Source organism: Hippocampus comes, unplaced genomic scaffold (assembly GCF_001891065.2).
Source record: "Hippocampus comes isolate QL1 unplaced genomic scaffold, H_comes_QL1_v1.1 scaffold321, whole genome shotgun sequence".
NCBI lineage: Eukaryota > Metazoa > Chordata > Actinopteri > Syngnathiformes > Syngnathidae > Hippocampus > Hippocampus comes.
The window spans coordinates 493,469-518,772 of record NW_017804845.1 but is presented as its reverse complement, the minus strand read 5'-3'; the positions used below and the strand labels follow the sequence as shown (position 1 = coordinate 518,772).

At 43.8% G+C, this 25,304-nt stretch overlaps 3 protein-coding genes across 5 annotated transcripts; 1 reads left to right on the top strand and 2 right to left on the bottom strand.

Moving 5' to 3' along the window:
• Window positions 1-120: 120 nt before the first annotated feature.
• On the bottom strand, window positions 121-12,610 carry ints6 (integrator complex subunit 6). Its single transcript, XM_019875670.1, has 18 exons — window positions 12,046-12,610; window positions 11,852-11,929; window positions 9,984-10,133; window positions 8,746-8,835; window positions 8,485-8,668; window positions 7,970-8,095; window positions 7,740-7,891; window positions 7,518-7,670; window positions 6,916-7,048; window positions 6,574-6,668; window positions 6,379-6,489; window positions 6,095-6,310; window positions 5,754-5,880; window positions 5,022-5,164; window positions 4,754-4,937; window positions 3,992-4,336; window positions 3,822-3,915; window positions 121-2,288 (listed from the first exon to the last, which is right to left on the bottom strand). Exons 1-18 carry the CDS (start codon window positions 12,154-12,156, stop codon window positions 2,198-2,200), a joined length of 2,583 nt encoding a protein of 860 aa, XP_019731229.1. The 5' UTR covers window positions 12,157-12,610; the 3' UTR covers window positions 121-2,197.
• wdfy2 (WD repeat and FYVE domain containing 2) lies at window positions 1,695-20,978 on the top strand. The gene is made up of 13 exons (XM_019875683.1): window positions 1,695-1,699; window positions 4,957-4,964; window positions 15,528-15,595; window positions 17,427-17,500; window positions 17,587-17,641; window positions 17,721-17,871; window positions 18,039-18,151; window positions 18,670-18,796; window positions 19,017-19,122; window positions 19,201-19,302; window positions 19,440-19,570; window positions 19,665-19,773; window positions 19,867-20,978. Exons 3-13 carry the CDS (start codon window positions 15,544-15,546, stop codon window positions 19,894-19,896), a joined length of 1,050 nt encoding a protein of 349 aa, XP_019731242.1. The 5' UTR covers window positions 1,695-1,699; window positions 4,957-4,964; window positions 15,528-15,543; the 3' UTR covers window positions 19,897-20,978.
• A 389-nt stretch (window positions 20,979-21,367) lies between these two features.
• On the bottom strand, window positions 21,368-25,134 carry dhrs12 (dehydrogenase/reductase (SDR family) member 12). 3 transcript variants are annotated; one of them, XM_019875702.1, is made up of 10 exons: window positions 24,950-25,134; window positions 23,694-23,827; window positions 23,546-23,628; window positions 23,330-23,422; window positions 23,177-23,258; window positions 22,989-23,050; window positions 22,332-22,436; window positions 22,148-22,238; window positions 21,741-21,878; window positions 21,368-21,665 (listed from the first exon to the last, which is right to left on the bottom strand). In XM_019875702.1, the coding sequence occupies exons 1-10, from the start codon at window positions 25,003-25,005 to the stop codon at window positions 21,553-21,555; spliced, it is 957 nt and encodes a 318-aa protein (XP_019731261.1). In that variant the 5' UTR covers window positions 25,006-25,134; the 3' UTR covers window positions 21,368-21,552. The 3 variants fall into 3 exon arrangements, with proteins under 3 accessions (XP_019731261.1, XP_019731253.1, XP_019731266.1); XM_019875694.1 differs by lacking the exon at window positions 24,950-25,134 and adding an exon at window positions 24,349-24,542; XM_019875707.1 differs by lacking the exon at window positions 24,950-25,134 and adding an exon at window positions 24,197-24,221.
• Between the last annotated feature and the right edge of the window lie 170 nt (window positions 25,135-25,304).

The following is a 25,304-nucleotide window of genomic DNA, read 5'->3' as shown; positions in this document are numbered from 1 at the left end:
GATTAGATAATCTTCTGAATTCAAATTTTTACTTTGATAAAACATTTAAAAAATAGTGGCAACTTGTTGATGTTATGATTTTTATTTTTCTCCCCCAACCGACAAATCGAGACAGAAAGGTACGCGTCTTTAGCAAGACTTTATTAAGACGGTGGCCGTTCACAGTGTAAAATAGAGACTTTTATTCATGGAAATACTTACAAAAAGGCCATTATTATTTTCTCCATCACGACATCATCTTTTAAATATTACTCTAGAATTATGTACAGCTTTACAGTGTATTCAAAATACTCTTTTGGTAGCCTGCTCACAAACAAATAAACACACCTATGGCAGATTTTGGTCCATGTTGGAAAGCAAATGATTTTTTGCGTGGTTTTAGCGATCACGGAACCCGCCCAAAGAAATTACAAAGCAAATCACGTTAGCGTGGTTTGGAGCGCTCGGGACCGTCCAAAGAAATTGCAAAGCAACTTATGTATGGTTTGGATATTTCAGAACCCGCCCAAAAGAAAATCACATCTACAACCAGGCACTCTTTTCAATGACATTAAATAAGTCTGCAATTGTACACAAGTGCATGTGAATTCAAGATTAAATGTCACTTCCTGAGCTTTTTGTCCCTGTTAAACAACCGCCAACCAATCACATCACCTCGTTTGTTTCTGCTCACCAAGTGGCACGCATAACACAAGTCAGTCGTCGATCATTTGTTCCACGGTCGCCTGTTGGCAAATTGTTTGCTCTTGGGTTGTCCATTGGTGACCGGTCAGCTGTGAGTTGGTCACTTGTCTCCTTGTCGCGAACAAGTTGGTCTCAGTTATTCGCCAGTCAACCAGTTATTTTGATTTTTGTTTTGAAGTTGCCAGCTGCTCATTTGCTCTTTGGTTTCCCATTGGTCAACCATCAGGTCAATAGCGAGTCACCAGCCAACCACTTTTCGGTCAACTGTCTGCCGCCCACGGATTGACCACCAGTCTAAAGCACAGAATTGGTTGATTGCAAGACATGAGTTGGTCAAAATTCTGGTCACCCATTGGTTGACCACCAGTCTGTCACTCGTCCACTGGTCACCAGTGAACCGCTTGTCAGATGTCGGTTTGCCTTTGGTCAACCATCCGTCGCCTGTCAGTTGAGCACCAGTCTTAAGACATCCGTGCTCGTCACTAGTCAGTAACATGCGAGACATAAGTTACCATTGCTCGACCAATTGGTCACCTGTTCACCAGTCTGAAAGTTGTTTGTTCATCACCATGTAGTTTTCGGCTAGACATCAATTACCATCTGTCAACCGTCGGTTCACCTTGCGTTGTCTGCGACTCCTCGGTCAATTGCTCGTCAGTCACCATTTTGGCCAACCACGTGTCACCATTTAGTTGACCATTGGTCTGAGATCGTCGGTTTGCATATGAGACATAAATTGCCCTTCGGTCAATGGACAGTCACCAGTCGGTTGACCACCAGTTGCTTGCAACACATAAGTTAGCTTCAGTCAACACATGTTGGTTGGCCACCAATGTCCACGACCTGTCCGAGTTACCCTCTGTCAACCGTCCACTTGGTGGATCACCAGCCACGCGCTCGTCAAGCGTCAGTTGCCAGTCAGCAGTGGGTTGATCAACAGTCAGTTATTTATCAGACATCAGTTTGCTCTTTGGTCACCAGTCTGTTGAGCACCAGTCTGAGACTCAGCCTGTCGGTCACCAGTGAGCTGCTTCCAAGACATCAGTTAACTTCGTTCAACTAACCGAAGCCCGGTTCGTAGATCATCAGCAAGCAATTTGCCCAACAGTTTTCTGCCAGTCAGTCCTGTCAATTTCTTTGTCGGACCATTAACAAGGAGTGTGCTTGTATTTGGGTTTTTACAAAAAAAAAAAAAAAAAAAAAAAAAAAAAAAAAAAAAAAAGGGGGGGGGGGCACACAAGGGCATACGAGTGCTCCGTAAGGTTCTGGATTGGCGGGGTGATCTTGGTTTCACAGAAACCACAACCCATTTGTGCCAATGGTCCAAAATGTCATGGGAAGCCGTCACGTCCGTCATCGTGGAACGGCGGAAGTACTCACGTCATCCGGGCTGAGAACCCACACATCTGACGTGTGCGTGTGGTGACTCAAAAATATCAGTCCTCTTTGTTAGTGGGTTGGTTAGAAGTTCAGCTGAGGGGAGGGGGATGGGGGAGGGGGGATACGGCGTCGGTCAGAGTGCATCTACGTGGTTCATGTTGGACCTGTTGTGGATCTCCTCCAGCAAATTCTCCAGCTGCTCGATCAGAACACGCTTCTTGAATCTGGAAAACCAAATTACAATGAAAAATAAAAACTTGCACAACACAATGAAAAAAAAAGGAATAGAAGTAAAAAAACTCAGAAAATGTGTTTGCATAAGTGTGCACACTCTCTTGAGGCTGTGGCTGTTGGGAATCAACCAATCACATTCAAACTCACGTTAAAGCGGAGTCAGCCTGTAATGAATCGCTAATAAAATCCAGATGTTCTAGTAGGCTTTTGATTTCGAGGGATTGTGCAAAGAGAAACGGCCAAAGATCCCGCTTTATGTATTCTCCAAACTTGTGAAGCATGATAGAAGATGAGGTGCCGTTTTGTTGCCAAAAGTGGGTTGTACAAAGTATTCACATCAGGGTGCTAGTAAATGCGGCACAGATGATTTGATGGAAAAGAACATCCTCAAAAATTGATGAAAAGATGAAAGGAAACCTTCTCCAGTTTTGTTATCACTCCATTTTTCACCTCACTATAGTGGCAGTGTATCTAAACCTTACTATTAAAAAGGAAAGAAAGGAGAAAAATCACCCGGAAATTGTTCAAAAAAACCTTGTGAGTTGAGATATCAGGAAAGAAAGGAGAAAAATCACCCGGAAATTGTTCATAAAAACCTTGTGAGTTGAGTTATCAATTAAAAAAAAAAAAAAAAAAAAGAACCTGGCTGCCTCTTTGATGATATTTTGGAGGAAAATGAGGCGCGTTTCCAAGGTGCCTTGGATCTGCTTCAGGAAGTAGAAGATCTTCTCATAGTCTGGAAAGAAGCAATGAGTATTTGTTTGGGAATGAACAACAACAAGCAAAATGTCAACAATCCTTGAGTGGCGTACGTCTGCCAGGCTTCCTGATCTCCTTGGTGATGAGCCCCCTTAGCTCGTTGTTGACTTTGGTGGTCTCGTTGTGGATGTGCTTCTTCAGAGCGGTGGGGGACAGGTACCGGGGAGGGTGTTCCCCCACCAGGATCACTTCCGCTCCAACCTCCTCCCCTTCCTCACCCAGCTGACCGTTCTCCTCCTCGTTGTCCCGGCGCTGGCCGTGCTGCGAGTCTGAGTGGTTTTCCTGTGGGTCGGCGGGACCCAAAGGGTCAGAGTCGGAGCTTGGGTCCAGGCTGCTGCAATGGTTCTGATTGAGGTGGTTGATGATCAGGTCTGGTTCTCCGTCACTCTCACCCACGTCTGGAAAGATTTTGAAATGAGTTTGTGAGTGGTGTGATACAGTAAGTTATTTTTAATACACAAGTAGATTGTCACCAACCATTTTAAAACAGAGCTATTTCTTGGGTACTGATTAATGCAAAAGATTGCCAGTTTGAAACATGCTTCTGAAATAATAACATTGCAATTGATGAAAAGATGAAAGGAAACCTTCTCCAGTTTTGTTATCACTCCATTTTCACCTCACTATAGTGGCAGTGTATCTACACCTTACTATTAAGAAGGAAAGAAAGGAGAAAAATCACCCGGAAATTGTTCAAAAAAACCTTGTGAGTTGAGATATCAATTAAAAACAACAACAACAACAACAACAACAAAAAACAGTACCTGGCTGCCTCTTTGATGATATTTTGGAGGAAAATGAGGCGCGTTTCCAAGGTGCCTTGGATCTGCTTCAGGAAGTAGAAGATCTTCTCATAGTCTGGAAAGAAGCAATGAGTATTTGTTTGGGAATGAACAACAACAAGCAAAATGTCAACAATCCTTGAGTGGCATACGTCTGCCAGGCTTCCTGATCTCCTTGGTGATGAGCCCCCTTAGCTCGTTGTTGACTTTGGTGGTCTCGTTGTGGATGTGCTTCTTCAGAGCGGTGGGGGACAGGTACCGGGGAGGGTGTTCCCCCACCAGGATCACTTCCGCTCCAACCTCCTCCCCTTCCTCACCCAGCTGACCGTTCTCCTCCTCGTTGTCCCGGCGCTGGCCGTGCTGCGAGTCTGAGTGGTTTTCCTGTGGGTCGGCGGGACCCAAAGGGTCAGAGTCGGAGCTTGGGTCCAGGCTGCTGCAATGGTTCTGATTGAGGTGGTTGATGATCAGGTCTGGTTCTCCGTCACTCTCACCCACGTCTGGAAAGATTTTGAAATGAGTTTGTGAGTGGTGTGATACAGTAAGTTATTTTTAATACACAAGTAGATTGTCACCAACCATTTTAAAACAGAGCTATTTCTTGGGTACTGATTAATGCAAAAGATTGCCAGTTTGAAACATGCTTCTGAAATAATAACATTGCTCAAATAACCATTCATTTTATTATGAATGATATTCATCCGTGTGAAGACAATGATGATGATGATGAATGATTTCTACTAAACTTACAAGAAACAATTACTAGTAAGAAGCTATTTTTAGAACAGGCACGCTGGCTACTCTTTTTGCAGGTGCCCAGGTTCCCGCGGGAACCGACTTGGTGACCCCAAACTAAGCGATTTTTGTTGTTTCTGCTCTAAAAAAATATTATTTGTTTACACCCATCGGCTTCTCACCTGAGGTGGGTCGAGGGCTGGCTGGAGGAGTAATAGGGGGCGTGTAGGCCCGGCCTAGGCGTAGTAAAGGTGACATGCAGCGCCTTCTCTTAGGTCCGCCGCCCGTCAAATTGTTGTCCGCGGGCCTCTTCCCTTTGTTCTGAGGGCTCGTCACAAACTCGTCTGCCTCGTCAATCATCATGCCCTGGAAGAGGAGAAACGAGGAATACAGGTTCAAAGATTTATAAGCAGCGGGTCTAGATTTCGGGGATGCGGTCAAAGGGAGAACCTTCTTATCCAGCTTGAAGGGGTTGCCGAAGGTATGAAGGCGCTTGGGCTGCTCGGGGTCGGCGTCTCGGAGGGGCTGGGGAGCGGCTTTCAGAAAGTCCTGGTAGTTCCCCATCTGAGCGATGGGGACGCTGTGGACCTGATCTGTGCAGGGGATCGCAGAACAACATCTTCATGTAGTATTATGAAACTATATTTAATATTCAGGCTGATGCCAATTCTGAAATCTGGCAGAGCAAAATTAAGACACGCAATGAATCAGCCAATTCATTAAAAATATATCCATAAATAAAATAACTTCTTCGATCCCTTAATGGCTACAACAATAAAAATGCATATTACAGGCAGAGCTTTGAACTTTTTTACTTTGTCATTTAGTTTAACTTTACAACAGAGGAAAAAAAGGGCATAATAAACTGACTATTTGCCCATGTTTTGGTTTGGTGGATTTCCATCATATTTACTGTTCTTTTCACCTCTAATGTAGCAGGTTTACAACATACTTATTGTTGGATACTGTACATCTTTAATGTACGACATTGACATATCTAATGTTTTCTGTAGCGCTGATGTATATTTTGATCATATTTCACGTTCTTGATTTTTACACATTGAATGTAGCATATTCCGATCACGTTTGTTGTCTATTGAGTAAAGGACCATGTAAACATCCTATTGAATGTCTATACACCTCCAATGCTCATTGGTGATAACGAACAGCGCCATAGCGTACCTGCGTCGTAGCCTCGCAGGGTGCAGACAGTGGTGTTGAGAAGGTTTCTCCTCATGCGACTAAGCTGGTCCAGCAAGTGACTGCGGGGAATGTCATAAGGGTTCCGGAAACTCTGAGGCTTCAAGCCCTGAAGAGGACATCCCCAACATTAGAAATCGGCAAAGCCAATAAATGCTGGCTTGAATGCAGTTTGAAGACAGAGACAATCGCTTAGCGGGGACTCCACATCCAAAATTTACAGCTGAAGAAAAACGGTGGAACCAACAAGAGTCCAGTTGCACAATTAGTGAAAGGATCCTGACAAGATTGTTTTTTTTTGGACAGCCAAAAGCAGAGCTGACCTTGTTAAGGAGTGCCAGGTGGAAGCCCTGGAACTCTTTCGGGTTGAGCTCCAGGGGTGGCGCCGGGGCATCGCCTGAGAGACTCTGAAGCTGCTGGATGAAGTCTCTGCGCTGGGCCAGCGAGATCCCTCCGCCCCTCCACCGTACCTTGATGCCGGACTCGGGCGGCGCCTTCTTTCCGATGGAGGCGATCAGGCGGTCGGACTCCATTTTGGTCTGGAAGTAAACCGCGTCATGTGAGCCGAGGAGACCCCAGAACGTGACGTGGTTTCGTCGAGTCGAACCTGCTGGCTTAACTTCTTGAGGTAGGACACCACGCTGTAACTCAGGCCATACTCCATGTTTTCTGCCAGAAGGTTGGGTGCTCCCATGATCCTCAACGCCTTCCTTAGAGACTGCGGAGACGGCGAGAAGAAGAAGGTCAACAGACGACAAAGGAAATCAAAGTAGAAAAAGGCAGAGATGTGAGTTTTGGGTACCCCGATGTAGTACGGCGGCATGGTCTTCAGGTAGTTCTCAAAGGACTGCCGCCACTTGAGGGTGGGCTTGAACTTGTGCACTTTGATGAGGTCGTCTACGGTAAACAATAAAAGGAAAACAATGGAATGTCTGTTTCTTTCCCTCGTTTTGATGATTCATTTCATTGCTCCCATGGATTCGACCCATCAACCCCAAACATGTAAAGCCAAAAGAAACTCTCAAAGACACTCAATACGCTAGCGACGCTAAAAGCAGGGCTTGCTAGGAGTTCCCCAGGGAACGGACGCTATTCTGGACAGCTGAAGTTCCAGAACATCACGCAAGTCAAGCGAAGGACTCACCCAGAAGCGGCAGAAGTACGGGGTAGTTGTAGGGCATGACAAACAGATTGACGCAGTTGAGCGCCGTGCTGGCCTTCAGGTAGCCAAAGGGCTGGCCTAGGTCACTGTATTTGGCACTGTTGCATACAAACACCTGAGGAATATTAAAAAAAAAAAAATTATGGGTTGTTGCTCTGACACATGAATTGGCCTCAGAGCTGATTATTGCAACCGGTGAAGTGGTGATACGTTCCGAAAACAGCTACCATCGTGCCATCGCCATTTTGTGTGCATCGTTACTCGAAACTGTTCGCCAATCAGAATGTTGAATGACTTGGTGTGAGTTGCGGGTGTTGGTAGCTCGTGTATGAATGTGCTTACTACGCATTTTTTCTGTGGTTTTCGGCTGTGGTAAGCATTGAACGTTATCTTCCTTGATGTGTGTGAAATTATTACAAATTTTGGTCCTTCTCTGCCTATTACTGACTCTTTGCAAACGGTTTGCTGCCAACACGCTAACATAATTCTAAATGGAGTGCTGGGAAGCTTTGATGCAGAGATTTTGCTTGGACTTTTTAAGAAATAATTGAAGCCATATTACGGGGTTTTTGCCAGGGTTGTACCTGCCAGCAGGTGTGTGGAGACTTCCTCTCCAGTATGTACTGGGTGAGCGGCGAGGGCTCCAGCTCATACTTGTCGAAGGGAACCTTGTCGATCACCATGGGTTCGGCGTCCAGGCAGGAGAAGCGGACATGCGGGTGGGCCGAGCGGGGGGGCTGAGCAACAAATGTAAAATTCAGAATCAAACGTCAAATGGATGACTTAACCCAATGTATGTTCCTTACCAGCGTGGGGGAGTTTTGGTCCGGCCAGAAGGCCTCGGGTACGGGCCAGTGTCCGATGGGAACGCCCGTTTTGGGATTGGGCCGGACATAGATGAGCTTGTGGCAGCAATGCCAAGGCTGCGGGCCGGCCTTTAACGCCTCGGGTGGAGCATCTGAACAGCGCCCAAGCCAAAATAAAAGGCATCACGCAAGATATATTTTGCCGCATTGGACGGCCAGACGACACTCACCGTCCGACGGGGGAGGGTCGGGCCCGGTCTTCTCAAAGTTAATGACCACGCCACTCTGGATCTTTTGGACCAGAGACTCCAGACACTGATTCAACATCCGTTGTGAGAACACACTGTATGAACGCCCTGGAAAAATAGACAGCGACCAGTGTTTTGGAGTTGAGGAAACACACACAGGTCCTTATTTCTAGTCCCAATTTCCCTATAGATTGGTATATCGGCGGCGTAACGGTCCATCTGAAATGTATCCGCTGGTAGCCTTCAGGCGAAAGCATCTCAGTGCAATTATCACGGCTTGACGCAGTCAGATAATTAGAGGATGCCAGCGTCTGGGAAAGTGACGGTTGCTTTCAACACAAAGGGGGTGAACCAGTGAGTAAAACGTCACATTCTCAAAGTTCGACTTTTTTAAGTGCTGAGTGACTGGAATGACTTTCTCTTGTTTTAGGCATTTCTACTATAAGCACGCAGTCACTCATGACTCAATTGGAGACACCGGTTTGAAGTCTGTCTACCTCCAGTGACTTCACACATGGGCGTGATGGGCGAGTCGTCGGACGGGACGCCGCCCACCGGTTCGGGCTCCACCGACGCGTGGCCAGGGATTCGCAGCACGAGCGCGAACAGACGCTGGTCCCAGCGGAAGGGCTCCTTGGTCAGCTCGCTCCCCGGCAGGGGCGTCGTCAAGGGGAGATGGAGCTGCAACACAAATTTGTATTTTTTTTTTTTCGGTGACAATCTTTGCTTTGAATTCACATTATTATTATAACACTGACCTCATCTTGGACCCCCGCACTGGTGGTCAACTTGTTGCCATCGGTGATGGCGATGATGATCGCGGGCTCGAGAAAGAAAGGGTTTCTTCCCTACCAAGACGAAGAAACCAAAGCATTTCAAGCACGTGAGAAAGTACAGTTTGTTTTAATGGCAAGGTAAGGCCAAATCTAATGTTTTGCTTTCCTACCCTACACGTCTAAAATCTTTGAGCGAGTTGATTTGTGAATAAAACATTGTTTTCATGGTAACCTTCACTTCGATAAGCACTGATGCCTCTTTTCTAATCAGAATATTGTCTGACACGAACGAGGTTTAGAGACGACATTTAAGACGTCTTTTCTCCGTTGCTTAGCAACAGGTCACTTTGGTGGCTAAAGACAATAACAAAGTACATGGAGGTTATTCGTGATGATGACAATCACGGCCCTTCTACAAATGAGGTTGAGATTAAGCCCCCTTTCCTCCCGTCTTCCTTGACAAGCAACCCGCATCACGGTGGAGGAGGCACGCCATTTTAGTGTTTGTGCGCCTAAGATTACGGTTTACAGAACAAAATAGCCCAATAAGCCAAACAGTTGAAAAAATATTGTCAACTGTTTATGTATCTGATTGAAAATAAATATTTGTTGAAAAACATTCTTGGCTAAATGCAACCTTAGGTGAATATAGTATTCTCATAACAAATAATTGCAAAAAATAAAACAGAGAGCGCAAATCTCTAATTGCCCCACGGGGATAAATAAAGTTTTCTGAATCTGAAATCTATTATGTCAATCGAAAATTAGCAAATCTATTATGTCAATTGAAAATTATCGCTTTTTAGGACGATGCTTTTTTGTATATTTCCACCCATGAACCTCTACATATCCTGCTATACGCTAGGCCTATTTAAATAAAAATCTGTCTCGAAAGAAGCCTCAAAATATCATTAATGGCACAAAAAGCTGTCACCCTTATGCCAAATGTTAATTGTTGTGTTGCAAATGTTGGTTAAAAATATTTTTGATCCATTTTGACCCCAAACAATATGTCTTAAAAGAATTGTGATTTTAGCACCTCATAAACTGGAGTTGGGGGGGAAGGGGGGCCCCATCTGTTATGCAAGACATTCAAGTCCTTAATTATATTGCATGAGTGTGTTTGTCACAGTATGCAGGTGGTTGATGCTTGGAAGACTGGGGGCTGGGGCGAGGGGTCTTTGTGTTTCAGGGACTTGTGGCTCTTGAGCGCTACCTACCTGCCCATAGTTGTCAATGCCAGTCACTAGTCTATTGAGATTGAGCAGGTCAAAGGCGGTCCTCAGTGACTGGCCTATGCTGGTGAGCCCTGTGGCCTGCAGGTTCCTCAGTTCCGTCATGAATGTGGCGTGGCTCTCTTTCCATCCCGCCTTCACACACACAGATACACGCACACGCACACACACACACAAAAATACCCGTCAGGTTAATGACATGTTCATTACAAGTTCAACCACAGCATTTTTTTGTGGCTCCTTCTGGCAGTGGGAAGCTTTAAACTTTTATCTACAGCTGCACTTCACATTTCTGGATGCATCATTATTTTTAATGAGCTCGACCTAACAGGTTTATGTGTACGTCACTTGTTTGTTTTTTTTTGCAACCATGACAACAACAACAAAAAAAAGGAATCAATCAATTATGTATTTATTACGTGAAACCCAGTGGGGAAATGCACAAATACATTTGTTTTATATTCTTTTGTTTGTTGTTATACTTGGTATAAATGTATTTGTGATGCGCCACTACAGTGACAGTAAAAGTAATGGTGGTAATAGCAGTAGTAATATTAGTATTGGGATTAATTGTAGTGGTGGTGGTACATGTAGTATTAGGGGTGGTAGTTGTAATAGTAGTGGTGGTATTTAAAGTAATGTAGTCATATTTCTTGGGAGGGGGTGTTGTTTATTTTATTTGTTTTCCTTTTACGAATTTTAGAAACCTAATTTTTTCTTTTCTTTTAGGTTTTTGTTTAATGTTTATGTACTAAAACGCTGTCATTGTACTTAACTTTAGTAAATTTGTTAAGCTACTTTTGTTTTCTCTGCTTTGCTTCATTAACTGTTCTGTTTGTAAATGTTTTTATTAGGCCAGTCCTATATTACTTGTAGTAGGTCTGGTAGTGGTCGGAATAGGAGTAGCAGTGGTGGTACTCGGGGAAGTCTTAGCAGTAAAAGTAATATAAATTGTGACAGTGGTGCAATTAAGAGTATTAATAGTTGTGGGAGTGGTGATAGTCGTAATAGTAGTAGTAGTGATGGTAATAAGGCTGGTAGTAGTCGTGGTGAAATTTGGAGTAGCAGTAGTATTACTGTAATTCGTAACCTTATTACTTAATGTAACTAGTGAGTAGTGATTTTAAGTGGACTAATGAGTATTACTTATTAGGACGGCAGTGATTGCAGTAATGATATTACCGGTCGTAATAGTGGTAGAATTAGTAGTGGTGTTAAGGAGTAGTAGTTTGGGTGACAGCTAAAGTATTGGTGCTGGTAGTAGTAGTGAAGGTTTAAGGAGTAGAAGTAGAAGTAGCATCAGGAGGGGACGTATTAGTCATAGCGCTGACTGCAGCAGTAGTATTACTTGTCATGGTATTGGTAGTATTAGTAAGAGTGGTGGAAGGAGTGGTGATAAGGGTAATTAGAGTGGTTAATGTGATGGAAGCTGTGTAGCAGCAGTTATGCTGGAGTTATTGGGGGCAATATTAGTATTGGTGGCAGCATTCTTAGTTTGGGTGGTCAGAGTAGTTGCAGTGTTAGTAATAGACATTTAAGAGTAGTGTTGGTAGTAGTATAAGTTCTGTAAGTAGGAGTAACAGTGTGTGAGTGAGTGCCCCCCCAACCCCTCCCTCCTGAGGATGGCTGTAAAAATAACTCCCAGAGTTCCTTGCTTCTCTGTACAAAATGTCGGCCATGTTTTAAAGGGGGCATGGACGGCGAGCTTCCTCCTGAGGTGAGGACTTTTTTGAGGGAGGGGGGAGCTTACAACACACTCAGCCTGCCTTGGGAAAGGGGGACACTCATCATCACCACGGCCGCGATCAGTCTCGGCCAGTGAAAAGCCGACTTGAGCCGAACATGAACTCTACCTTGATCCCGTACGGAATGTCTTCATAATTTACCAACATGTACCGGTCCCCTCTGCTCGCCGGATCTCTCCCTCGGAGCTGTGAAGATAGTAGAGATGATTTAAAACCGAGAGTTGGACTTTTTTTGCGAACAGGTTGAGCAAGTTAAAAAGAGGAAATGCCACCCGAGCCGAGCTGTCCCGCCAGTACAGTACCTTCATAAAAGTCTCAACAGCGCCTTTTGCTATGTCCAGATAGGTAGTGCCCAGATGGCTGCGCTGGTTCATGGACGCGGACGTGTCTACCAGGAAAAGTAAAACGGGCATTTTGTGGTGCTAACAACACGTTCTGCATGGACTTGGGAGTCAGTACACAACCAAAAAGATCACCCCCCTCCCAAAAAAATCAAAATAAAAATCTTTTGTTCTCTCCCGCCGCTTGCTGCCCGTGTCACCTCCTCGGCTAGCTAGCTAGCTGCTAACTAGCTAGCCGGCTAACTGTCTCTCTCACACATTCTTTCCAGTACACAAAAAAAGTGTCACAAAGTGTGAGTGGCGAGGCTCCCCGCCGGGCAAACTGAACTAAAAACCTCCCACCCTAGGGGCAGCCCATGGATTCACGGGGGTTTTTGGCAATTTTGACAATATTTTGCGAATAGTCCTAAGTTTCATAGCAACAAAGTTCGCCCTCACTGTAGATCCCTGCTTCTCCCTACACTGACTGTGCCGAGCCGCTTCTGGCAGTTTTACTGGCAGCCTGTTTTCTTGGCCACGCCTCTTTGACATCACATGCATCAAATATCGCGCTCTGATTGGTTTTTTGACCTGGCCAATTACCATATCCAAATAAGGGCCAAGTCTTCCAGAGCGATCTGCGCATGCTCTCTTGGCTCAGGGGCAAGAATGCGAAGATGTGTCACTAAACACGGCGATGCTATATTTATGTGTTTTTGCACAATTTGCCCCGTGGTGTTGACATATGTCGTAACCCAATGAGGACTGTTCGCATGCTACGGTCGACCCTTTACGACTGTGAAACGACAATGACTACTTGTGACGCTTTTTGACAGTGTCAAACAACTAAAAGTGATCCTGAAAGATTGACATGCATGCATCGTCGTCAGTCACACGCTCTGCAGCTCGAAGAGGACAGCACTTTTGTTTCCCCTCTCCACTTTCCATGTGCAAAAACACAAAGAGCTCCAGCAGCCGCTTTTACACAGGAAGTAATGACGCGCGCTTCTTGTGACACCTTTATTTTGGTTTACACTACAGAAAATGGCCAAATTGGTGTGTTTTTTCATGCAAAAATACGAAGAGATTCTCTGGATTGGCCATGTGACACTCAGTCGCAGCGTTTGTGATTGTGCAATACAATTTACATAATGGCGCACCTCTTTGGAAACACGATGACTTCCGCATAAAAGGGAACGGAAATAGTCCTGATAATGAAAGGAAGAAGTAAAAAAATGTTGGTATCGTGCGTTGTGAGAGTACGTTTGCACAATGTACACAAGGAGTCTTAATACGAGTAATTCCACTTTATGATTCTGCATCTCTCTCTCTATACTGTATATATATATATATATTTATTTATTTATTCGTGTGTGTGTGTGTGTGTGTGTGTGTTTATTTATTTATTTGGGGAGGGGGGTAGATTTTTTTTTGTATGTGTGATTATCCTCCCATTTTACACTCCAGTCCAGTAGGTGGTGACCTAATACTGTAGCTGGTTTGACAACCGCCATTAGATGCAAAAGAAGAATGAATTATGATTTAAAAAATAATAAGAGCAAAATGTGATTGTCACAAGACTGATTGATCAGGTTGATGTTTTGTTTAGTAGTGGTGAATGTGGTAGAAATAGTGACAGTCGGAATGGTAGTGGTAATAGTAGTAGAATAAATGTAACTACTATTGCTATCTTTCTCACTGCTGTTACCACTAGTAGAAAAAATGGTTGTGATAGTCAGGGTGTGAATCGTGACTGTAGTACTGTAGATGTAGATCTGTAGTGATTAGTGTTCGTAGTTCTAGTAGAATGGTGCTGGGAATCACAAGTAGAACTCCTACCACAATCATTCCCACCTCTACCACTTGTTCTGTCCCTTCTACATCCATTAGTACCACTACAACTACAACCAGTAATAAGAATTACAGTAATGTGATATGCCAGGAATGTCATAATTTGTAAAGTGACTTTTAAATGACTTAAAACTCTTGGTTCTGATTGCTCATGAAAATTGTCTTATAATATATTCATAATAATGGTCACAAACCATTCCTCATTTAGAATGTAATTTTACAACAACAGAAGTTTTATTTTGATGACCGGAAGTAGGTGTCGCCGTTCCCGGCGCGTGCAGTGTCAGCTGACAATTGTCACCCCCCCCCCCACCCCCACCCCTCAGAGTGGACCGAGTGGACCGAATTGACAAACAGGCCGAGCGGGTGACACCTGCACCGCGACACCCAAGCATCGCAGCTCGCCTCTCGTCCTTCTTCTTCCTACACGGTCTCCCCCTCTCCCCCTCTCCCCGCTCGCCACTGACTCACAACCCCGTCTGGATACTATTTCGCCCTTTCATACGTTAGGACAAATATTAATAGTGTCATGTGTCAGGTGTCGTCTTTGTCTGACCAGCTAGTTATCAACATGCTAGTTATCAGCATGCTAAATCGCAGCCATTACATTAGAAATAGTCACCCATTTGTGTACATTTCTCATTTTATAACTACTTGAAATCGTCTAGCTTACTTTTCTTGACGCATTACTGTCAACACGTACACCGAACATGAATTAATTAAACATTTTCTGTTACCGTACTTTCATTGGCTACCTTATTTACACTATGAAGCCATGTATTTTAATAAGTAGTATTTCAGTTTGTAGTAGTGGTAGAACAGGTGGTACTAGGCAGTAGTAGTATAAGTTGTTCAGAGTAGAAGCTGTGATTAGTAATCCATTAGTAATGGTGGTGATGGTACCAGAGTATTAGTATTGGTAGAGGTAATGGTAGAACACAAAATGGTAATGTATACAGTAATTGTCAGTTTGTATTAGTGGTAGAGGTAGTAGTGGAGTATTGGTGATGGTGGAGCTAGTAGTAGTACTACTGGTGATAAGGGTAGTTATATTCAATGTTTAGTTAGTAATGGAAGTAGTAGTAGATCTGTGCTGATGGTAAGGTCAGTGGTATTATTGTTAGTTAGTAGTGGTCATAGTAATATTAATAGTGGCAGTAATGCTGGTGGTAGTAGTGCCGGTTTTAAGAGTGGTGGTATCATTATTCGTAGCAGTGGTGGTCATAGAAACGATGGTAGTGCTGGTGGTAATGGCACTGGTGTTATGGTTAGTATTAGTAGTGATAACAATGGTGTTGCTGATAGTCTTGGTGGTAGCAGTAGTGGTATTAGTATCAGTAATCGTAGTGACGGTAGCACTGGGATTGTGGTGGTAGTAGTAGTAGTAGTAGTAGCTGCTAGTACAGGTGCTAATTATACATAGTAGTAGTAGTAGTAGCTGCTAGTACAGGTGCTAGGAGCAATGGAAGTTGTGGTGCTGTCGCCATTTAGCTTTAGAAGTAGTGCGGTGCTTCCATTTTTGTATAATGTTGTCTTGACGGCCACAATAGGTCTTTATATTCGTCCATGCTTGTTAGTGTTGTCATCCTCCAATTTTTTTTGCATTCAAACAGGACAATTCGGGTTTGGATGAAGCGGGACAGCGGCCAGTACTGGCCCAGCATCTACCACGCGATGCCATGTGAGTGTGTTTTCTCCTTTGCCTTGATGTTAAAAATATGTGTATACCTGTAAGTGTGGACAAAGTACAAAGATGTTTTATTGTCAGTTACAAACTTTGAGCTCAATCGCTTCCTTCTTAGCTCATTTCAGTGTGAATGTTATGAATGTTTGCACCCGAGTTAACTTTTTACTGGCTTTGTAAAGGAATCTAATAAGCAAACACAAACTTGATACCTCACAAAATATGTTACGAGGAAGCAAAATTTGGCTTGAGGATGATGCTAATTAAAAATACTGAACAAAATACGTTTTCTTTACTCACCAAAATATGGCTTTTTTCTAAAAAATAAATAACTTCTCCTTTCGGCACGTCCCTATTCAGGGGTCACCACAGCGAGTCAGTAATTTCCATCCGCCCCTGTAAACCGTCCTACCAACTCGCATGGTCGTCTTGGCAAAAGTTTTACGCCGGTTTTTCTAAAAAATAAATAAATAAACAAAATTAAAATCTGTCTCTAAAAAATGTTCACGACCCTCCCCCCGAATGATGAATATGTGCCTATTTTATTTTGGAAAAAAAAATACTTGATTCTTTGGAAAAAACAACAACAAGATTATTTTACTCAACTTTACTCAGCGCTCCTGCTTGTCAAACATAAATGTCTCAATGACAGTAAGTAGAATCCACAAAAAAGCCAGCAGTGGTGTTTCAATTGTGTGCATTCAAAGCATTAGCACAAACAACAACAACAACAACAACAACACCACCACTATATATTGTTAAAAATTAAAATACTAATTAATAATTTGAATTTGGCTCTATCACAATGCCCAATTTCTGTGACTGAGGAAGAGGTAGCTTCTTCAGGACATAATGTAACCTTTATTTAAATCAATTCAGCACCAACACACGAGTGTGTTTTTGTGTGCTTGAGTATGTTTGAACACGTTGCACACTAATTTCAGACGTGTTGGTACAGCAACCCGAGCTGTTGTGCAACGAAAGTAATCTCTGCGCTGCCTTCAGCAATACGTGTGCATGCCTTGCACACACAAAATCAGATTTGAAGTGATTTTTTTTTTTTTTTTGCCTTCATTGAGAACCAAATTACGTTATTTCCAGCAAGAATGCAACAAACAAAAAAGTTTTGCTCTCATTTTTTCCCCTCCCATCTCAATTTCTCCTGACACCAAACAAGCTTTGCAACATTTTTTTATCCAAGCACTAACTTCCACGGAAATAATAGAAATATATTTTGTCTTTATACAGTTTATAATGTGAAAGTGCTCCCTTTTGGAAAATGTCTCTTTTGTCGAAATGCGTACACGACTGCCATCACTTCCATTATTTTTATTTTGTATTTAGATAACAAGAGATTGATCAGAAATTAAAAAAAAAAAAAAAACAGTATTTAAAAAAAAAAAGAACATTTCAAAGTGACACCCAAACTGGAGAGAGGAGAAGCAGCAGTAAAACAGGCCAAAATCCAGATGTCAGAGGGGCGAGGCAGGGCAATATAATCCTAGCTGCGGTTTAACCAAATCCAGTGTAGAAACAAGTCTTAAATTGAGGTTTAAATATTTCCGCCTGAGCACCACGCCTTTTGAGGATTGACGAATTCATTCATAGAGAAAACGATGTGGAAATAATTCACAACTCTCAAGTGTTTCTTGGGAAAAGGATTTGATAGAGGAGTCGGGAAAAGTTGCCAAATACGGCGACCAAATCTCAAAGTTGGTAACACTGACTCATCTCACTAACTGATAGACCCCCCACCCCCAAAAAAAAAAAAAAGATGAATCAGTATGTACAAATACTTCATTCAAGTTGTGTATGTTTGTGCCCCCAGCTTCATGCTCATGCATGACCTTTAACCCGGAGACCAGGCGTCTGCTGGTGGGGATGGATACAGGAAATGTTTTCGTAAGTAGCCAGAATCTAATCTGTCTCAAAATGTTTCAAGTTGATGAATTTTAACACCGCCTCTCCGATGACTCGGGTCTTTCCAGGAGTTCATTTTATCCGAGGATTACAACAAGATGACTCCCACACACACCTACCAGGGTGAGCTAGCATGCATGTTTTTTTGTTTGTTTGTTTGTGTGTTGTGCTTGTATGTCGTTGACGTGGATGCTATTTGTAGCCCATCAGGGTAGAGTGACGGTGGTTTTGTTCGTTCTGGAGATGGAGTGGCTGCTGAGCACAGGCCAGGACAAGACCTTCACTTGGCACTGCTCAGAGAGCGGGCAGCAGCTGGGATCATACCACACCTCAGCCTGGGTGTCTGGACTGCAGTATCCTACCCATACACTGTCGTCGTCTGACTCACTAACCGCCTGACTGACAGAGGAATAGAAATAAGATTTTTTTTCTCTGTCCAACTGACCAAGTGACTGGCTGACCAATGTTATCTGATGTCTCTTGATTGTTTTTGTCCTCCCCCTTAACTTAATTCACTCAGATTCGATGTCGAGACTCGACACGCCTTTGTCGGCGATCAGTCGGGTCAGGTGACCATCCTGAAGCTGGAGCAGGACAGTTGCAGCCTGGTGACCACCTTCAAGGGCCACACCGGTACATACGCACACTATGTACACACTCAGCGACCTCCACTGAGGCCAAATAATCGTGGGATGTTTTTGTCTTCTGAGCTTGGAGAAGGAAAAAAAAAGACCCTCTATTCTACTCCAGGACTGTAGCTGGCGATAATGCTCACTACTATGAAGTGCCACACACACAGAAAACCTCTTTCCTCTCTTTCCACTACAATTCCAGCTGTTCGACTTGGTGGCTCACTGGCTCACCTGGCCCCAATAGTTGCACCGCCACAATATGGCTTCTTCTTTGGCTCAGTGGACTTTCTAACTGACTATCTGCCCTGTTGTGAGTCATGAATACAAGCTTCATTCATTGAGTACAGTGTGTACACTGTGAGCCTGGACTGTGACCCTTTGGATGGCGTGGGAAAGATCGTGTTGGTGCCAAGTTGGCACATTGAAACAATGGCCTCGTGCTGTAGTGCCTCGTGTCCTCCTGCAGGGGGCAGTGTGGCACTGCCTCTGAAATAAGCGCATTCTTTCCCCCTTGTTCAGGTAACGTGACCGCACTGTGCTGGGACCCCGCCCAGCGGGTTCTGTTCTCAGGCAGCTCCGACCATTCCATCATCATGTGGGACATCGGAGGTCGCAAAGGCACCGCCATCGAACTGCAAGGGCACAAGTAGGAGTGCAAAGCATGTTGTGTTTTGGTTTTGTTTTGTTTGGTTTTTTTTTTTTGCTCCAGGCTTACATTGTTTATATATTGTACTTGCCAATATATTGTGAGTCTTCCAATACTTTTGTATTTTTTTTCTTCTCTTTTAGTACACTTTACCATTGTGTTTGTATTTTCATTCCTGTTTTTTCTTGCCCTATACACCGTGTCTGCTTATTTGTGACAGCGACAAGGTGCAGGGCTTGTGTTACGCCTCGCACACTCGCCAGCTCATCTCATGTAGCGCCGACGGCGGCATCGTCATCTGGAACATGGACGTGACACGACAAGAGGTGAAAGTCACTAACATATACAGTGCGCTTGTTATTTGCTTGGTGCCGTGTGGTTTTTATTTGCTCATTTGTGTCTAGACTCCGGAGTGGCTTGACAGCGACTCGTGTCAAAAGTGTGAGCAGCCTTTCTTCTGGAATTTCAAGCAGATGTGGGACAGCAAGAAGATTGGGCTACGCCAGGTACCGAATGATGATTCCCATTGCCAATGATTGAAAGGTTCTATTAGTATATCAAAACAAGGCTCGCTGGTTCATGGGGTTTTCTGGAATTGTGAAGAAAAGTGAAAAATAATTCCGACTGTCTCTCCATTGTTCAGCATCACTGCAGGAAGTGCGGCCAGGCTCTGTGCGGCAAGTGCTCGTCCAAGCGCTCCACGATCCCGCTCATGGGCTTTGAATTCGAGGTGCGCGTGTGCGACGGCTGCCACGCCTCCATCACAGACGAGGAGTAAGTATGACGTCACCCGCCGCCATCTGGCGTCAAGGCATCACCTTCTAATCCGCCCCCTCCATTTTGTGTACCCCCCTGTCCGCCACCCCAGTCGTGCCCCCACGGCCACCTTCCACGACAGCAAGCACGCCATCGTGTACTTGCACTACGAGCCCACCACAGGATGTCTGCTCACCTCCGGCACTGACAAGGTGGTCAAGGTAGGCCAGGAGTTCAGATCACTTTTTAGTACGAAAGCAGTGAAGGGGGACGAAAAAGAGTTCAGAATGTCATCACGTGCGTTTGTTGCTCAGCTTTGGGACATGACGCCCGTGGTATCATGACGTCGCCCCTCCAGCCAGGAAAAGCTCCACACGCCAACCGCGAGATGGCAGCCGTCGGCCTCGAGCAGGACGGGAAGGGAGGGGGGCGCCATTTTGGATGGTGGTCTTTCATGGGTAGGGGGCCCTGTAAGCTCCGCGCAAGACGTGTGTACAGTTTGTGATTATTTATTATTTAAGTGTGTGTCAGGGCAATCGCAGCATGAGACACACACTCATGAATCATCCTCACCATCAGCTGTGATTTGATGCCAATGTTACTGTGCAATTGTGGAAAAAAAAAAAAAGAAAACGGGTGTTAAGGCACTGGAGTGCTGTCTCGAGATGGAAAATATACAGCAATGTTCTTTGATATTTTTGAAAATGTATTCGTCAATGGTCTTCAAGGGATCTGTCATGCGCATGACACGAAGCACCTACGGTAAGATCATTTCCATCCATAAAACGTGAAAGGGACCAAAATAAAGCTTGAAATTTTCTGAACTTTTCAAGTCGTTTCAAGAACTGTAGCCGCAAAGCCCATCAAAAAAAGTTCCGGGACCTCTCCAAAGTTCTACCTAGATGTGGTTCTAGTTCATTTCCGGCAAGGAAAAAGAGAAATTGCATGAGTAGATGTAGAATTCCAACTAACCGGTCAGCTTCTTATGCGAAACGAAACAAAAAGAATAACATGGCTGAAGAGAAAAATACATGATCCGACCTGAATTCCTGTTGCTATCCCAGAACTAAACCCTAAATCGGTTCCAATTTCTCTTGTTAGTTTTCCTTCTGTCGAAATGCGTTACAACCAACTTACCTGTTGAGGCACTAAGCAGCAGGGGGTATGGTAGCAAAAGTGAGGAATGTGATTGATGGACCTCCCGAAAGCACTGAAGAGCAGGGTCCTTTTTTCGGTTCAACAAACTACACTAAATAAAGGATTGTAAGTCAAGTGGTAGTGCACCAAAAAGAAGGGATGGTGTTGTGTGCTGATGGATGGAAATGAGCTGCAATCGTTATACCTACTGAGTCTTACCATGTGAGTGTGATACTCGATTAACTTGCTTTACAATTGGGGGACTTTCTTCAGAGGCATTATAAAAAAAGTATGTGAGGCCATTGAGATTTTTTTTAGTGAACATGCTGTGTTTCATGAACTGTGATCATGTGTGAACAATGCATTAAAGCACAAAAAGTCCCTCCTCAAGAGCAAAAGTCACGTTTCAAGTCTGTTTCTTTATTTAACCTCTTAAGTGTAATTAAAAAAAAAGTGCTATTCAGAGTTTTGAGATATACATGGCTCAAAACTTAAAACCTATCGCATCCGATGATGTCATAATTCTTGAGAGTTCAGCATGTAGTCTGTCTACATGTGTTGCGCCACTGTTTGTGTTCAAATATCAGTTGCTCACACTGTTCTACATTGATGCAATTGGTGAGCCTGTTTCTGACAGCCTAACTAATGACTTGCATCGGAGTGATGAGGGCTCTTGAATTGTGTGCGAGTAATTTTATTATACAGCGGTTAACATTGAGTATAAAAGTACATTCAGCTCCATTGACAGTAAATCAACAAAGAATTAAACCACAATACTTACTCATCTCGTATGATCTCCAATTAGCACAAGAAACATTGTAAACATGAACTGAGGAGTGTTAAAAACAATTTAAAAAAAAATGTCAAGGTTTGAACTTCAGCGCCAAGTCATGGAGTGCCGCCAGGAGCTTGTCTTGGTCCTCTGTGGTGGATTTGGACCAGGCCAGCGGGAGGTGTGTGGCCACAGCACGCCGATCTTGGAAGAAATGACCAGATTCAAATTGTTTTTCTCCCACAATGCATTTTTAAAAAAAGAGAGTTAGTTCCAGACCTTGAAAGAAGAGTCCGCTAGGCTGCTTTGCAGCAGCCTCGGACACGGCCAGCCACACCACCGTGTCGGCACCCATGGCTTCTGTGCGGAGTTTGTTCTTCATCTTGGCGTGGAAAGATGGCATGGACGACTGAACGGCTGTGACAGAGAAGAAAGAAACGACAGTACCAAAATCATCCGACTTGGTAATAATTCAAGGTGTGAGTCGCGATGAACCGAGGACTCAACCTGAGTAGTATACTAGTGTATAATATCTGCCAGACCGATTTCCTGTCTTTTCAGGTAAAGCTTCAAGCAACTTTTTCCTGGCTCTACTCATGATAGACATGTTTAACAAATTTGATGTGTTACAATGTTCCCATGTGATTCCGTTTCATTTGTGCAATAGTTGCATTGTGTGCATGTACCCGGTGTGTCAGCCCATCCTGGGTGCATGGATGAGAAGTGGATGTCTTTGTGCTGCGTGGCCCATCTCTCGGTCAGTATCACCTGCTGCCTCTGGACAAACACACGACGACGATAACAACACGTCATTCTGCATTGCCGAGCTCTTTTCCGTTGCTGTTTTTTGTTTTTGTTGTTGTTGCTAACTTTGTTCTGAGCGTAGGCCATGGTGCCGTCAAAGGCTCCCTTCTCAAACTGCAGGTCGTCCACGTTTAGCTTTTGCGTCAGCATCCCGCCCGACGACACCGTCACCTGGCAGAATAAGCGACCCGTTTGAAACATACTGTTTATGTGGGACCTTGATTTTTTTTCCAGTAAGAAGCAGTTGTTCAGGTTTATTTGATTTTTTTTTGTCTTGCATTGGGTGCAAAAGTTTGAGTGATGAACGTTTGATAGTTACAGTGAACCTCACAAGAAGCAACAGTTGAAGTCTGCTAGCGCCATTGACTCGTTAGTGAAACTAGCATTGATGTTGCTGTAATGATCAGCCTTTAAACAATTATTAAACAATACTCAGAGGCAAATATTCTTTATCCTCTGCGTCTCATTAGCAACAAATTTGTAGTACAGTATCTATGTATCATACTGCCCCCCAGGTGGCCCAGGTACACACACCAGAAGGAGCAACACAGTGGCCAGTGAGTTATTGGGACCCACAAACCGTTTAATTCTTTGCACTCTTTAGAATAGTTTTATTCCAGTGTGTTTTTTGCTGTGGTATTTTCCTTATGTTAAGAAACATGTTGCAATTAATTTTGTTTTTTTGTGTGGTGCAACAGATCAAGAATATGACAGTCCACTCACCACTCTGGGATCCTTCGCTTTCTTCAGGGCAGGTAGAAATGCAGTGGTGAGAATATATGTGCCTGAAATCAAAATAAATGTCAGGTATATCCATTTTTTAGGTTTGCAAATAGAACTAACTATCATGTCTTACCTTCTCTGAGCATTCACAATGTCCTTTTGAATTGTCTTGTTGTGCTTTTACTCACCTAGGGTATTTGTAGCAAAGTTCTTCTCCACACCTTCCTCAGTCAGCTCACGCTGGTTGACCATACAGCCTGCGTTGTTGATCTGGTGACGGCCATCACACAATCCATTACGGTCTCAAGTATACACACACGTACACTCACGTGCACTCCTACCAACACATGTAGGTCATTACGCTGTGAGAAACTCTGCGCAAACTCCCACACTTGTCTAGCACTGGACATGTCCACGATGTGGATGTGAACGTTCTGCAACAAACAGCAAAAAGTCGACTCATCAAACTATGGAACAAGCTCCGCCCACATGCAGGCAGCGCCATGGGGTGAATTTCAAAGAATTCCAGGGGCCACTACCAAGCCAGGCTGCCTTACCTGGTTCTTACTCAGCTCCATGATTTCTTTCTGGGCGGCTTCTGCTCGCCCCTTGTTACGACACACCATGTGCACGGTTCCCCCTGCAAACGTACATCATCACAAACGGGCGACATGAAGTCAAGGCACAGCGGTTGTCGTCGCTCACCTCTACTGGCGATCTCCTGCGCCGTGGCTTTGCCCAGACCGCTGTTTGCCCCCGTGATCAGGAAGGAGCGACCATTCAAGTTCACATCCATATCCGATGCCACAAAAGTCTTGGCGGCCGCCTCGTAACCACTCCTGATCAAAGTTCACGCAACGATATATGTCACTTTAAATAAATAAAACAGAAAGTTATATTTACAAAAATACTGTTTCTTAGTTTACATACTCATGACATTCTCATAATTGTGCAAATAAGCTTATGTATAAAAATAACTTACTCTTTTTAAATCATAAAAGCTGAATAATATTTTTATTAAATTATAAAAGGTGGTCATTTGGAATTACAGTACATACCTTTTGTTGGCAAGTCATATTTTATTTGATACAGCGGCATAGAAATCGCGCTACATTATTTTTTCATTTAGTTGAAAAGGTGGATACTGTGTGCAGGTAGGATTTAAGGTACCTCAGACAAAATGTAATCAATTCACGTTTTACATTCACTGAAAACGTGCAGGTGCTTTAGAGTCTAGGATCCCGTTCAATTAATCATTTCCATAACTACAGAATGAGTTGAAGTACAGTACACGAACGCCACACAATTATTGCTCACTTCTGACCACATCTCCTTTCGAGCTATGTTTATTTCAACTTACTTGGTGTATTCTTGTAGTCCTTTCATGAACCACACGGCGTTCCTGTACATCGACATGTTTACTGTACGAAGTGTCAACCTTTAACTCGCTTTGCCAGAAGAAAAAAATGTTTTGAAATGTTTACGTTTCGTAAGACCAGATTCAAGCCTTATGTATATAGTGGCAGTGGGAGGGGAACCGGAAGTGCGGTTTTTATACTCGCGGTCGCTCACAGCTGTCCGAGGACCGAAGAAGAGGTACAAGCGGAAGCAAGTTTGCGTAAACCGGCCGCCATCTTGGAAAGGTCGCTTGTCCGACTGAAATGCACTAGAAATAAATAAAAAAATTACAATACATTTTTAATGTTACCGTTATTCTTGTTTTCATTTAGTTGAAAAGATGGATACTGTGTGCAGGTAGAATTTAAGGTACCTCAGACAAAATGTAATCAATTCACGTTTTACACTCACTGAAAACGTGCAGGTGCTTTTGAGTCTAGGATGCCGTTCAATTAATCATTTCCATAACTACAGAATAAGTTTAAGTACAGTACACGAACGCCACACAATTATTGCTCACTTCTGACCACATCTCCTTTCGAGCTATGTTTATTTCAACTTACTTGGTGTATTCTTGTAGTCCTTTCATGAACCACACGGCGTTCCTGTACATCGACATGTTTACTGTACGAAGTGACAACCTTTAACTCGCTTTGCCAGAAGAAAAAATGTTTTGAAATGTTTACGTTTCATAAGACCTGATTCAAGCCTTATGTATATAGTGGCAGTGGGAGGGGAACAGGAAGTGTGGATTTTATACTCGCGGTCGCCCACTGCTGTCCTCCGAAGACCGAAGAAGAAATACAAAAAGCGGAAGCAAGTTTGCGTAAACCGGCCGCCATCTTGGAAAGGTCGCTTGTCCGACTGAAATGCACTCCCGTATGATATATGTTTATTTTTAATAAAATTGTAGAAAAA

What these genes read in the sequence shown, in the direction of transcription:
- ints6 (XM_019875670.1), bottom strand. Translation starts at nt 12,156, where the DNA reads ATGCCCGTTTTACTTTTCCTGGTAGACACGTCCGCGTCCATGAACCAG. An exon ending in GCATTGACAACTATGGGCAG is followed by an intron (nt 8,836 to 9,983) that starts GTAGGTAGCGCT and finishes TCGTCTTGGTAG; the next exon opens with GGAAGAAACCCTTTCTTTCT. An exon ending in CGACCCTCCCCCGTCGGACG is followed by an intron (nt 7,892 to 7,969) that starts GTGAGTGTCGTC and finishes GGCGCTGTTCAG; the next exon opens with ATGCTCCACCCGAGGCGTTA.
- wdfy2 (XM_019875683.1), top strand. Translation starts at nt 15,544, where the DNA reads ATGAAGCGGGACAGCGGCCAGTACTGGCCCAGCATCTACCACGCGATG. An exon ending in CATCTACCACGCGATGCCAT is followed by an intron (nt 15,596 to 17,426) that starts GTGAGTGTGTTT and finishes TTGTGCCCCCAG; the next exon opens with CTTCATGCTCATGCATGACC. An exon ending in CACCTTCAAGGGCCACACCG is followed by an intron (nt 18,152 to 18,669) that starts GTACATACGCAC and finishes CCCCTTGTTCAG; the next exon opens with GTAACGTGACCGCACTGTGC.
- dhrs12 (XM_019875702.1), bottom strand. Translation starts at nt 25,005, where the DNA reads ATGTCGATGTACAGGAACGCCGTGTGGTTCATGAAAGGACTACAAGAA. An exon ending in CTTTGCTACAAATACCCTAG is followed by an intron (nt 23,051 to 23,176) that starts GTGAGTAAAAGC and finishes TTTTGATTTCAG; the next exon opens with GCACATATATTCTCACCACT. An exon ending in TGGCCTACGCTCAGAACAAA is followed by an intron (nt 22,239 to 22,331) that starts GTTAGCAACAAC and finishes GTGTTTGTCCAG; the next exon opens with AGGCAGCAGGTGATACTGAC.